This window comes from Sturnira hondurensis, unplaced genomic scaffold (assembly GCF_014824575.4).
Source record: "Sturnira hondurensis isolate 20B ecotype Veracruz unplaced genomic scaffold, ASM1482457v3 Scaffold0015056, whole genome shotgun sequence".
NCBI classification, from domain to species: Eukaryota; Metazoa; Chordata; class Mammalia; order Chiroptera; family Phyllostomidae; genus Sturnira; species Sturnira hondurensis.
The window spans coordinates 4,880,018-4,894,813 of NW_028087687.1; the positions used below are offsets into that span (position 1 = coordinate 4,880,018).

At 40.2% G+C, this 14,796-nt stretch overlaps 1 protein-coding gene across 5 annotated transcripts in view; it reads left to right on the forward strand.

The window, feature by feature from the left end:
* ARAP2 (ArfGAP with RhoGAP domain, ankyrin repeat and PH domain 2) overlaps positions 1 to 14,349 on the forward strand; it is a 164,172-nt gene extending 149,823 nt beyond the window's left edge. For all 5 annotated transcript variants that reach the window (XM_037064361.1, XM_037064360.1, XM_037064364.1 and 2 more), the window contains 6 exons: positions 651 to 790; positions 2,588 to 2,670; positions 3,723 to 3,758; positions 4,806 to 4,869; positions 10,450 to 10,584; positions 13,804 to 14,349. In XM_037064361.1, the coding sequence (XP_036920256.1) occupies positions 651 to 790; positions 2,588 to 2,670; positions 3,723 to 3,758; positions 4,806 to 4,869; positions 10,450 to 10,584; positions 13,804 to 14,187 (842 nt within the window). In that variant the 3' untranslated portion in view covers positions 14,188 to 14,349. The remainder of the gene's footprint in view (positions 1 to 650; positions 791 to 2,587; positions 2,671 to 3,722; positions 3,759 to 4,805; positions 4,870 to 10,449; positions 10,585 to 13,803) is intronic.
* The last annotated feature ends 447 nt before the right edge of the window (positions 14,350 to 14,796 follow it).

The following is a 14,796-nucleotide window of genomic DNA, read 5'->3' on the forward strand; positions in this document are numbered from 1 at the left end:
AATGCCTTAAAAATTCCTGGATTGCTGTGTCAGAATTCCAGTATAGGTTTTCCTAATTACCTATGTATTTGCATTGCTTTTACAAGTGCTGTTTAAGATCAATATGATGCAAGCTGATTGTGTAACTCTAAGTTGCCTAGGATCCACACTGTGTGTGTGTGTGTGTGTGTGTGTGCGCGCGCGTGCACGCGCGCATGTGTGGTGAATTTATATATGTGAATATAGGTACTATTAACATATGGTAAAATTAATTTTACTAATATATCTTATTTAAACCCACCTTTCCAAAATATATCATTTCAACATGGAATCAACATTGCAAAATTGTGAAATTTTTACTTTTTTATACTGTCTTCAAAATCTGATCTGTATTTTATATTCACAGCACATCTCAGTTGAGACTAACCGTATATATTTTTAAGTGCTAATGGGACAGTGTAGGCAGACCTATAGATTATAAATAGATATAAATAGATCTAGTCAATGGGTCTGTGACTTGTTCAACACACCTGTGACATATGGTATTCCCAGAAATTAACCATAGGTTTCTTGATGGTGGGGAACAAGTTATTCTAACACCAAAGCTGGAAGTATATCTATTCCACATAAATGAAAATGTACCCAATTTACAGAAGTACTATGCTTTACAGAGAGAATGGCCTTGGGAAGTATCAAAGAGGGGACCCTGAAAATCAAAGAAGAACCATCTAAAATACTGTCTGGAAACAAATTTCAAGATCGGTATAGTGTTTTACGAGATGGATACCTCTTTCTTTACAAGGATCAGAAGGTATTTGTATAAGTAGCATTTGATTCTTTGTGTGGGTATTCACATTTATAATTTTATACCTTTCTCAGCCCTTTGTCTTGGAAGTCAAGACCTAAGTAACTAAATAAAATGCATAGTAAGCTGATGATTTCTTTCAACCCCTGAGATGTGCCATTAATGTACTCAGTAACACAGTAGAGAACTCCATATATGGCCTTTATGAGCACCTCACATTTCTTAGGGCAGAGAATGACTTAGGTCCTAAAAAGAAGTCTAATATGTGTTCCATAAACTAGCATATAAATCAGCATCTCTGCCAATTTGACTGAGAGTTATGCGTCATGCCCTAAGGCACAGGAGGCAAACACAAGGCCTGAGGGCTGAATCTGGCCCTCGACCTTGTTTTATCTGGCCCGGGACCTTGTTCCTACCCAGCCTCGGTGCTGAACTCTGGCTTACCTGTTGAGGAGTAGTTGCATTTACACAGACCTAAAATTACATTCGGCCCTTTGACCACAACCAGGAGGCTGATGTGGCCCCCGGTGAAAATGAGTTTGACACCCCTGCCTTCAGGCAAAAGTGGCCTAAGTTTAGCTAATGGAAATGAATAAATGCCAATTAAAACCCTGAGGTACTATCTTATCTTTAATTTGGCTAAAATCAATTAAAATTGTAAGAACAACTACACCTAATGTTGACAAGGATGTTGATGAACTGAAACGCCCAAATCGCTGATGGAATGGTAAAATCACACAACCACTGTGTAGAAATGTTTGGTGGTCTAAATTAGATACATTTATTTGTACATCCACCCCATGACCCAGCAACTCTGTTCCTAGGTATTATGGCCACAAAAGTACTTGTTCCAGAATGTTCATAAGTAGCTTTATTCATAAAAGCTGCCACCTGGAAACATTCCAAGTGATCGTCAGTGTAAGAGTGATAAATTCATACAGTGGAATGCTACCCAGCGGTAAAATACGTGAACATTAATGTGTGCAGCAACGTGGAGCGTTCTTTAAATCCCTGTTGAGTAAAAGGAGCTCCACACAAAATAGTGCCCTGTGGGTGTGTCCGTAAGAAAGCTAAGATTTGGCAGAAACATTAATGGTGATGGACATTCGCCTGGAGTGTAGAGGACGTTTGCTGTGGATTGTGAAGAGTCGGTAGAGCACTTCCTAGGGTGATGGAAGTGAAAAGGGTGGTGGTCACACGGGTGCCGACAGTGTCATCTCTGCTTTCTTAAGGTTCCGGAAATGCCCATGCAGTTATTTCAAATGCTGAGCGACAGCAGGACCTAGAGACAGTTTTTTTTGCATTGAATTTTAAAACTCGTTGAGCTAAGCATATGCTCTGTTTTGGCGACACACAAAGAAAGACCAGCTAGTAACATCTGCTAATATGTGATGAAGAGAGAGTCGTTAGGCAGCTTTCCAAAGCTCTGTGGCCCCATTTTTGGGGAGCATCTGCTCAGCTCTCCACACTCTGTGACCACTTTCCCTGTATGTTTCTCTAGCAGTGAAGCCTCCCTGGATGGCCATGAACAGAACTTAGTAGTTCTCCTACTTTGCACTTGTGTCCCCTATTCACTTCCTTCAAGGACAGTGGAATGTCCAGGCAGGAGGGTGGCAGGACAGCCCTGAGTCTGCAGCACTCGCCCCTCCATGCAGAGGGCTGCTGGCACTCCCACTCTGTTGGTCCCTCTGATGGAGCCAGCAGGGGGTGCGTGCGGGTACCAAGTGACTGTTTCCTAAACTTCTTCAGTGTTTCCAGTAGAGGAAGAGGGTTTCATTACATACCATTGTGTTTTCCTTACAGAGTAGCAAACCTGACAAAATGTTTTCTCTCAGTTCAGTGAAGTTTTATCTTGGAGTGAAAAAGAAAATGAAACCTCCAACCAGGTAAAGCTTGAAAGAGAAGGGTGATTGAAAAGTGATGGGAAAATATGCCTGTTCAAGGCATTAGGGACCAGTGCCATTAGTCTCACTTTTTATGAACTAAGCTTCAGACAAGTTTCTTAAGTAGCCAGATCAAGAGAACGTGTGTGGGTAGATAGGGAGGGATGATGTTCTCAGTAAAGGCAAGCTCTGGGTGATTAAATATCTACTTTGTGCCCCAAGAAATCCCCAGAAGGCCCTGTCCGATGGGGAGCACAGGCATTTCCCTGCAGCCCATTCCTTGCACAGTCACAGCCTGGGGACAGAAGGAATGTTCCGAGCAGGTCTGCCCCCAGGATGATGGATGGCTGCCCTCGGCCTCCTCACGCTCTGCTTTTAGAGCGTCTTGTTCCTCCTGGCTCTGTAATTTCCCCTTTTGCTTTCCTGAATTGGGTGGTAAATCCACAGCACGGAGTTGTCACAGAGGAAGTGCAGTCCAGTTAAACCCTGTGCTCCCCTTTAAGTCTGGACTCAACCCAGTGTTCGCTTTGCACTGTACTTTCTTATCATAAATTTGATTAGCTAATTCATGTTTGTGCTTATACTCTTAATCTCATGAAACTGCATTTTAATGCACTGTATATGATTTGAGATTCTGAAACTTTTCTCACTTTTGCCACCATGCTTAATTTGTCAGCCCAGTACATATAGATGCCTGTGTTGCAGTCGGCACATTCTTTAATTTCTCACACTGTCAGCAGGTCAGATGTATAGCATCGTATTTTGGCCATTTTCCGGGACATCCGGGTTTGCTCAGCCCAGACTATCTTCTGAGAGATTTTCCCCGCTGCCCCGTAACATCACAAGGCTCCTTCCCTCTGTCTCCCTGCAACATATTTAAATTTGTAGCCAAATTCCTCAACATTTATCATTTCCCTCTTGATAAATCATACCCATTGAATCATCACTTGTGGGTGTCAATTCTGTTGTGCGTTTCTACCATTAAATGTCACCTTCTTAGTGTAAAGTGTGTCATTTTTAACACGTTGGTGTTTGTTTTTTCCCTTGTGCTGCAGTTGGGGATTGACAGCATATTCCGAAAAACATCACTGGTAAGTTCACAGCTGGCAGTTTGGGGATCTGATAACATTCATGGTAACTTCGGTAAGTGAGTAATTCTGTGATCTGGCAGATGGATCTACAGACAGGAAATGTTTCACCTAAGTGAAGTTAAAGTCTTTACCAAATACTTAGTGTCTAGAAGGAGGAAGATAGATTTGCTTTCAGGGTTTAGTCCATTTCAACCCCATGTATCCTAATTGTCCATAGCTCTTAAGAGAAACTAACTGATTTCTTCCCAGTTATTATGGGTGTGGAATCCTGGCTCTTACAGGGTCAGCAGGCAAAGTGCAATTTTAAGTAAAGGATAAGAACCAGTGAAAACTGTGTTACAAGAAATCTTGGTCTCAAACCTGTGCACTTTACTCCACGGATGGAGCAGGGTGACTTGCTCTGAGAGATCACACTAGCTGTATCCTTCTCTCTCACTGACCTCTGTCTAATCAGTCACACACCACACCCCATGGGCCTCTTCGGGGTCTCCCTGACGCACCCACACCCCGTGTCTTCAGGGCCACGCCTCCATCTGCCCAGTCTTTTGCACCCCTCCAATAAAAGATGACTGAATCAGTGTTATTGGACAGGCAGTACTTATATTTATTTTTCATGAGTCTCATGGGTATTAATGTTTATAATCATAATGATGAAGACCATCTAAGCCTTTTTAAAAAATCTGCTATTAAGAAAATATGCATGCATTTTTCTTTTTAGGCTGGGAGGTTCCAGGAAAAAGACATTTTACCATCAAGCACCCAAAAAAGCAAACGGCGCTGATCCTTCTGCCTTTCCAAAACTATCGCTGGCCACTGTTCAGCAGTTACCAAAACCCCAGCTGTGTTTTATATAAAATAGCATGGGTACACCATGATTTTGATATTACGTACTTAACAGAAACCTGAAGCAACTAGTACTAAAATACTCCCATTTTGATTGCATTATGTCATTAACCAGAGAAACACAAAGGGATTTCTGGTCGCTTAGTCACCAAATATTCTGAAGAACAGGCTCCCGCTTACATGTTTGTAAATGCTGCTTTGCAGGCACCTGTGCTGTGACAGTCCACAGAACCAGATGGAGTGGATGGCCAGTGTCTTCATCGCCCAGGTCAGAGATCTGTTTCCTGTCGTCCAGTACAGTGTTAAATGGTGGATAAGAAATGGGGGTGACTTTCCAGTAACGTTTAATGAGTTTTATGCATCTACTTTTATGTATTCACTTACATATTTGTAAATAGATAAGCATCCAGATTTACCCAGGACTCTTTGAAAGAGAGTTGACTGTCTTTGTGGAGGCTTGTCTGCCGCCCAGCAGCTCCTTACCTGGGAGAGGTGGACGCATCAGGACGCACAGGGGAGGTGGCCTTGTCTGAGCTGCAGGCCCCGCTGATCTTCATTTAGGGAAATGGGTCATTTTCCTTTGGGTTTTTCCAGTGACCGCCTCCCCTCCCCACCCTGCCTGTCCACAGACAAGGACAGGAACCTACATTTCTTTAATACTTACTGTTTTGCTAGAAACTTCAAAAACAGTTAACTCATATTACTTGCAACAGACTATGCATAACATTCCTCATAGGCGGGGGAATAAAGATGAACAAAGTTTGCATCATTTGGTCAGGGCCATACATTTGGTTACCGGTTTACACCCAGAGGTGCCAGAGGCCAACACATACACTAAATTCCTCATATAGTGTCCTGCTTAGAGGAGGACTCACGTTTTTTTTAAATGGCGAGGAGGTTTCACTAGTCCCATTAGGAAAATTTTATTTTTTCCCCCCAATGTTGTTTGTCTGAATTCCCTGCAATGCTTCCCACAAGAGCATTGGAATTCACTGGTAGCGATTCAGTTGCCACTCTCTATTACTGAGCATGTACTTCCCTGTTTCCCTTACAAGAGAAGTTAATTCACTGCCCAATCTGGTCATTTGTTTTGAAAACCATTTCTCTGTTCGTTTAATTTATTATCCTCTTCAGTGGTTAATAAACACTGTGCTTCTCACCCTGATGCTGCCAGTCCCACCTGCGAATACATTTGCAGAAAAAGACTGGTTGCTAACTTTTTGGAGACTTTTCTTCTTTTTTTGTGACATTTTAATAATTCAGACATTTAAGTCCTACTTTAAAAAAGTAGATTTGAAGTATTTTTCTAAACTGTGGAGTCAAAGACTGTTACACCGTCTCTTTGTGACAGCACTACCATAAATTGATTCCTTTTTAAAACATAATTGAAGTCAGTCAACTCTGTAGTTTAAAATCAAAGTGTAAATACCGGGGAAGAAGAGGTTGCTCTCGGGACCGAGTCCCTTCTCCCTGCCTCACCTGCCCTTTACCGTCTTGTCCTTGGAGACTCAGCCTGGTCACCCTTCCTTGCTTAGTCCACATTTCAGGATTAAGACAAACACAAAGATCCTTTTGAGTTTGAGGATTTAAAGGTTTGCCTCCACAGGGAAACAGACAGGAAAGTGGCAAATGTTAATATATATGTTAAATACACACACACACACACACACACACACACTTGAGCCAACAGTGGTGTCCTTACAATGAGTCTTTCTGGTGCCGGAACACTTTCTAGAACCCGTCCGCATCCCCACCCCTGCCTCACAGGTCACATTCTCAGAAAAACACTCTCCTTCTGCCACTAGACCTTCCTGTCGGAACACCAAACACCGTGCACTTCAACGCTGCGGCACTAAGGAAAAAACATTGGTGCATTTGGATATTGCATGTCTGTCTTCCCCATTAAATCATAAATTCCATGAGAGTACGGACTCTGTCAGTCACTTTTTAAATCTTATTTTGTATTTCATTTTTATTTTATTTTTCAATTACAGTTGACATTCAATATTGTTTTTGCTTTAGTGTCAAGTGTACAGCATAGTGGTCAGACAATCATGTATTTCACAGGTGTTCCCCCCAGTATTTCAAGTACCCACCTGGCCCCATCCATAGTCACTACACTATTATTGACTAAATTCCCTTTGCTGTGTAGTTTATATCCCTATGACTATTTCCTAACTATCAATTTTTACTTTTTTAATCCCTTTACCTTTTTCGCTCAGTCTGTCAGAACCCTTCCCCTCGGCAGTCACTAGTTTGTGCTCTGTATCTACAGGTGTGTCTCAATTTTGTTTGTTAGTTTGTTCCACTCATTAGATTCCACATAAAAATGAAGTCACGGGATATTCACCTTTCTCTGTCTCACTTATTTCACTTAGCATAATATCCTCTAGGTCGATCCATGCTTTTGCAAATGGTAAGATTTCTTTTTTTATGACTAACATTCTGTTGTATACATGCACTACTATTTTTATTATCCATTCATCAATTGATGGACACTGGGTCTGCTTCCGTATCTTGTCTACTGTAAGTAATGCTGCAGTGAACATAGGAATGTACATATTCTTTCAAAATAGTGTTTTGGGTTTCTTTGGATATATTCCCAGAAGGGGACTCTCTGGGTCATAAGGCAGTTCCGTTTTTTTTTTAAGATTTTATTTATTTATCTTTAGAGGGGAAAGGAAGGAGAGAAATATCAATGTATGGTTGCCTCTCATGAGTCCCCTACTGGGAACTGGCCTGCAAACCAGGAATGTGCCCTAACTGGGAATCGAACCGTGATTGTGTGGTTCGCAGGCCCGTGCTCAATCCACTGAGTTACACCAGCCAGGGCCATTTTTAATTTTTTGAGGAACCTCCATGCACTTTTTCACAGTGGCTGCACCAGTTTGCATTCTCCCCAACAGTGCACAAGGCTTCCCCTTTCTCCACATCCTGGCCAGCACTTGTTCGTTGATTTACTGATGATAGTCATTCTGACAGGCGTGAGGTGTAATTTCATTATGGTTTAGGTTGCATTTCTCTGACAGTAACACTGAGCATCTTTTCACATGTTGATTGGCATTTCGTGTGTCTTCTTTGGGTAAGGGACTCTTATTAGATCTGTATTTGTATAAAATAAATGAGGGAAAGTAAAGCCAGTGCAGCTGAGGTAGGAAGGGCTTTAACTGAGAAAAGGTTCTCAGAGAATCCCTTTCTGAGTAGCCGAACAACAGGGGTGTCTGAAATGAGGGAGTGAGTTGTGCAGGCATGCAGTAGCATAGCCATCTGTTTTAGTTCCCTCCTCCTTCTGTCGGTACTCACCCACAGGGTAAGTAGAATTAGGTTTAACTAGGTTTAGGGCTTTGCCAGGCAAGTGTAATGGAGGGAGAAAGAGCACAGGACTTGAAAATATTGACAAGGAGGTGAGTGTGTTGACTGACCATGAAATCTAGGCCAGGCTATGAAAGGAATGGGAAGCAATGTGCAAAGTAGAATGGAGTGAAGATCTGAAGGAGCCTAAGCATAGGTAGTGTGAGTGGAACTAAAGTCAGTTGTCTGGGAAGATAAGAAGAGGTCAAGCTCAGAAAGTAAGGCAGACCCCATGTTCCCTGCAGCATCATTCACCTCGCCAAGGTATGGAAACAGCTGAAGTGTCTGTTGACGAATGAATGAACAGATCAAGAAAATGTGGTGCGCACACAATGGAATGTTATTCAGCCCTTTAAAATAGGGAAATCCTGTCTTTTGCAACAATATGGATGAACCTGGAGGCCATCATGCCAAGTGAAATAAGCCAGAAAAGAAAGACAAATACTGTATGATCTCACTTATATGTGGAATCTTAAAAAAAAAAAGTTGAACACATAGAAACAGAGTGAACACATTTGCTTGCAGAAGGGCAGGAGAATAGAGAGGTTGGTAAAGGGATAGGAAACTTTGGGTTATGAGTAAGGTTTGAGGATCTCATATTATTAGTGACTATATTTGATAACATTGTATGATATAATTTACCTTTGCTAAGAGTAAAACTTAAATCTTCTCACCAAAAAAAGAAGGTAAATATGTTAAGTGTTGAATGTGTTACTTAACTCAATGGGAGAGAATCCTTTCAAGACACATACATGTATCAAATCATCATACTGTATATGTAAGTATCTTACAATGTTATTTGTCTGTTATACCTCAGTAAAGCTGTGGGGAAAGAAAATAAATACAACGGAGGAGACAGAAATGAAAATTTGGGGGTGTGATCATGGGTTATAATAATGAAAGTATGCCATGCGGTATAAATTTTGAAGTCACTTATACATAATTATAAATGTTAGAACATATTACTGAGATCTAATGATTTCTGCTGTTGAGAAAAAAATATTTCTTGGATCACCTCAGTGAGACCTAATTAGCCATTATTCAAAGTGTTGTTTATGTCATGGAAAGAAACAATGCTTGAAAATTGCGTTTGCAGTCAGGTTCCTCAACGTATCATTTAATATACGTACCATATGTCAGTGAGTGGAAGTGTAAATATAATCCATAGGATACCTATTCCCCTCGAAGTCAGTTTTCTCCCAGCTTTACATGTTGGGAATACCACAATTACCTAATATCAAATTGTTTTATCAAGTTCAGGACCATGATGTAAACATACTGTGACATTTGTCACTTTCCCTCTGCTTGAAATGTTACATAATCCACCATGGTGGATTTGTTAATGTTTTCCTAAAATTCAAGAGCAGACCTTATGCACATATACTAAGTCTAGTAATAAGTAGGACCTACACTGAGGGTTACTGAGGATTGAAGGAGATAATATATGTCTATTGATAACCACGAAATCCAGCTATTTACCGTGGGCACACAGCCAACACTTGTTGAAATGCCTTCCATGCTATAAAACACTACATTAAAATACCAGGTGCAGCATAAGTACAAGAATCTGTTGAATCTTACGAGCAGAGGAAAATAAGAGTAGGCATTTAGCTATATAGCTTACCAAATGTTTATCATTTCATCATAACATCTGTAAGCTGCTCATTTTATAGTTGGTATTTTGTATATCTTTCACAGATTGTTGTCTGAAAGTCAATTTGCTTTTCCCAACTTCTGACAAGTGAATCTACCCTGAGGAGGAGAAAAATCTTTAAAGATTTTTCTTTTATGTACATAGCTTAAGGATTTATCACTCAGCTTATATTTTTACCTGTGGATATTTCTCCCCATTGCAAAATTAACTTTTTCTCAGTCATATCTATAATTGCTTAGTGACCAGAATATGTAGTCAATAATCTGAGAACAAATGTGCCACACTCTCTGTTAAACAGCGATTTTCAGTATAAATGTCTGTGTACAAGGTAACATTTTTTGGAATTCAATTAGATGAAAATGTAACATTTTGAAAAAAGGTCATAAAGGAAGGCTAAGTTTTCTGATAAGCAGACCTGAGATTGACTTGGGCTATATAAGGCCAAATTATTATATTTACATCGAAATTATAGTTGGGAGAGAGAGCAAATGTGAATGTATATTTACTTTGATCATGGGCTCTAGAAATGTTGACAAGTGTATTATTTTTCTACCACAAGGAAATTTCTTAAATATTTCCCCCCCTTTGGTTTGATAAGTGCTACAGAGGTGTGTATTTGGAACTTGAGATTGAACTGAGACCTCAAAGCCCAGTTCACCTAAGAGTTTAGCCCCTGCAGCCATGCTGCCCCCAGAGCTGACGTCATACTGAGGCGGCTTTCTCACGGAGAGCAGGTTGCTGGACTTGTGTGTGTGGAGAAGGAGCCGAGTGACTGTGTAACGCAGTTAGTTCATACCACACAGTAAAGTCACACACCCATGGCAAGAAGTTCTGTTTTCACAGCATGAAAATGATGTGCAACCACCCGCTGGAAAGGAACGAAAACGCTCCATAACCAAAAATCCCAAAATTGGGGGTTTGCCTCTGATTCCCATCCAGCATGAGAGAAATGCAACCGAAGCCCGGAGAAATATCGAGGTAGGTTAGGATTTTATTTCTTTTAGATTAATTATAGCATTTGCTGTCTTATGTCTTACTGTGATAGAGTGCATTAATTAACTCATTAGCTTTAAAAAAATTAGGAATAATCACTTTGAAAAACATAAGAAGAACCACATCCATCACGAAAACATTATGAATAACCTTATGGCACTGGCACTTTTTTGAACTTTTCTATTTTTGTAACTTCTTTTAAATGATTAGTTTTAATAATGCCATTGGCTATTTTTGTAAAGATTTTATTTATTTATCTTTCGAGAGGGAAGGGGGGAGAGAAACATCAATGTATGATATAAATAATCAGTTGGCTTCCTCACATACATGCTGTGACCAGGGACCTGGCTGGCAAACCAGGCTCATGCCCTGACCAGGCATTGAACCAGTCACCATGTGGGGTGTGGGACAATGCACAGCTCATTAAGCTGCACCATTCAGGGCTAAAATTTAGTGCTCAAATTTTTAAAAATATTTGCCCAGGCCTATCTTTCCTTGAACATTTATCTCATCATAATATTCCTCTTCTCTAAAAGATAATAGTTTTGAAAATGACATTTTTATTTTCTGGCCTACTAGGTCAGAATAAGACTCTGAGAAATCACCAGCTTGTCCCGCCTCCTATTTTGCACTTATAGGTTTTCTTGGTAATAAACTGCCCTGTAAAACTGTGGATTCCTTAGCTAATCTAGAAGTTTAAAATTCTAAGGGTCACATTTCCCAGGAACCCAGGTTAGGAGACACAGGCTGAATAATTGAAGCAGATGTGGGGGACAGACATGCCCTGTTGTGACCCCAGCTTCTCCTGACATGGCCTTTGGATCAGGTAGGGAGCAAAGCCAATTATATGGTTAGTTTCAAAGTGCATTGACCAGCACCCAGTAAAGAATTGGGAGCATAATTGTTACTACCATATAGTTACTACCTAATCCCAACTTTGGAATTTCAGAGATAATATTTTTTATCATTCTTAAGACCTGAAAGCTAATGACTAAAACTCTAAAGAAAGTGTTAAAGGCTCTTAAACCAATTCTATGAAATATTAAAGGCAAAATTTATGAGTAGTTAAACTCAAAACCAGGATTTTTTTGTAAATATAAATGTGGTGGGACGATGACTCAACTTATCAACAAAGAATGTTTCAAAATATTCCAGTGCTGGGGAAAGAGTTGAAAGCTGAAAAAGCATTAAAACAAAAGTAGTAAAAAATGAATTTTTTTCTATGAACTGTAGACCTCCTGGGAGAAAACATGGGCAGTGGATGCTGACATTGCCGTTAGTAATATTTTTTTGATATATCTCCATGGGCAAGGGAAAGAAAGGAAAAATAAACAAATGGGACTGCATCAAACTAAAACAGTTTTTGCACAGCAAAGGACACCAACAAAATGAAAAGCAACCTGTTGAATAGGAAAAAATATTTGCCAATGATACATTCAATAAGAGGTTATTGTCCAAAATATATAAGGAACTCATACAATTTAACATGCACAAAAAACTGATTCATTTAAAAAATGGGCAGAAGACTTGAATAGACATTTCTGCAAAGAAAACATACAGGTGGCCAATAGACATATAAAAATACGCTAAACATCATTAATCATCTGGTAAATGCAGATAAAAGTTATGACATATCTCGCTACTGTCAGAATGGCTGTCATCAATAGATCAGCAAACAAGTGCTGGTGAGGACATGGAGAAAAGGGAACCCTCGTGCACTGTTGGTGGGAGTGAACCCTGTTGGTGCAGCCACTGCAGAAACCCGTCTGGAGGTGTCTTGAAAAAATTGAAACTAGATCTGCCTTTTATCTGAAGAAATCTGGCGTTTGAAGAAATCTAAAACACTAATTCAGAAGATAATTATGTCCCTATGTTCGCTGCAGCATTATTTACAGTAGTCAAGATGCCAAAGTAACCTATGGGTCCACCGACAGATAAAAGGATAAAGAAGATGGGGTAGATAGATATAATGGAATACTCCTCATCCATGAAAAATGAAACTTTACAATTTGCTAGTACATGGAGCAGACTTGGAGGGTATTATGCTAAGGGGAGTAAGTCAGAGAAAGACAAATACTCTATGATTTCACCTATATGTGGAATCTTAAAAAATGAACTAAACAGAAACAAACTCTTAGATACAGAGAACAAATTGATGACTGCCAGATGGGAGAAGGTTGGGAAGATGGTTGAAGAAGTGAAGGGATTAGAAATATAAATCACCAGCTATAAAAGCAGCCATGGGGATTAAAGCACAGCATAGGGCATATAGTCAATAACATTGTAATAACTATGGACAGTGCCAGGTGAGTACCATACTTACCGGGGTGATCACTTTGTAAGGTATATAAATCTCAAATCACTAGGTACACCTGAAACTATCATGGAGGGAGAATTTTTTTAAATGAAAGTGTACCTCTAGACCATTGCAGGTGTTGTGACAATGAATTGCCAGTGCCTCTAGGCCCTTATACTTTACTAAATGAATGTGTGCTCTAATCCACCGGTACAGAAGTGTGTGTGTGTGTGTGTGTGTGTGTGTGTGTGTGTGTACATATATATGTGTGTGTGTATATATACACATTGCATTTTTAAAAATATATTTGTGCAATTCTCATAGATATGTGGAAGGAAGAATTTCACTAAATATTTTGGGAGGAGAGAAAAACACAAAGTTGAACAGATTTCTGTAATAAAACTCAGCATCCTCAATATGTTAATATTAAATATTAATGTTAAATTTAGTGTGCTAACATGTGGATCTCAGAGAGGGGCTGTGGTCCAGGCAGAGCATTTCCCTGACTCACATGGCCACAGAGACCCCTTTTCTTTTGGTTCTGTGAGTACAACACTGTACCCACCACGGACACTTGAACATGTGGCACAGCCCAGCAGAAGTGAGTTGGAAGAGGCAAGTTCAAAATGAGAGTCAGTTCACATAACTGACCTGAAAGACATCTTCGAAGTGCTGGTAAATGCATGTTAAATGCATGTTAAAGTGAAGTGTCATGATCTACATTTTGGCTGATTCCCTCTCTCTCAGATCACTATATAAATTCAGACAAGCCCCTGTGTCTAAGCGAGGTTGGAACCTAAATCATAGAAATAAGCTCTAATATAAGAAGCATCAACTTTTAACTGAAGTACCTCTCTTCAGTGTAAATCGTGCCAAATCTCGCTTTCCCATGTGACATTCTGTTTTAGAGTGCGAGAGCGGAACTGGAAAAACTGCGGCTCAGAGAGAAGGGCGACCGGGAGTCTGGGGACAGCTCCTTGCAGGAGAGAGCCTCCATGGTGGCCCACTGCCTGGAACACAGGGACGATAGACTTCGAAGTCGAACCCGCAAACATCGGAGCTTCAACTGTCTGGAGGACACCGAGTCCGAAGTCTTTCCTGGCCAGCAGAAGTGCCTTAGAGGCTTAAAGCTGTCGGGGAAGGCCGAGGACAGGAATGGCAAAGCTCCTTTGGATCCAGACAACAAATTGCCCTCAAAGGTCATTGAAGAACTCAGTGTGGTTTTGCAACGGTCAAGAACCCTTCCGAGAGAACTGCAGGGTGAGCGGGTCTTGCAGAAAGACATAAAATGAATTGTACATTTTTTAAGTATTGTGTATGATGTTTGAGCACAAATCAGAAACCAAACTATACAATGATTTGTGGTTTGTGAGATTTGTCTAGCTCTATGTAAGCATTTAAAGAGCATTTTAAAACATATATGTATATACGTGGTAAGTGTAAGATTAACTTTATTTTGGTCTGCACAAAGCTTGTACAGGTTCAAGTGTATTAACGTTATGTAAAAAGGCATTGGCTTACTGTGAGTGGCCAGCCTTTGAAAGTAGTTGTCTGTTAGTGGTATAATTTATGAGCAGAAGTATCAAACTGTACTGTATTGTATAAAATGCTGTTTAAATGAAGCCTATGAATACATTTGTAACACATTTTGCACTTTGAAAACCTTGTACATTAAGTTACCATGTTTTCAGGTTTACACGGGGTCTACCTTAGGGAAAACAGAGCAGTAAGTTGAAAATGGGAGAGGATTTATTTCCATGACCGCCTATCAGGCAATACTGGGCTTCCCCAAAGAGGAAGACATTAAAAAGCATCTTAAAAACCAAGGAGGTCAGGAAAGATTTATCCTGGTTCACTGTTGAGAAACTGCATATTGATAAAATACGTGGTGACCAATCATT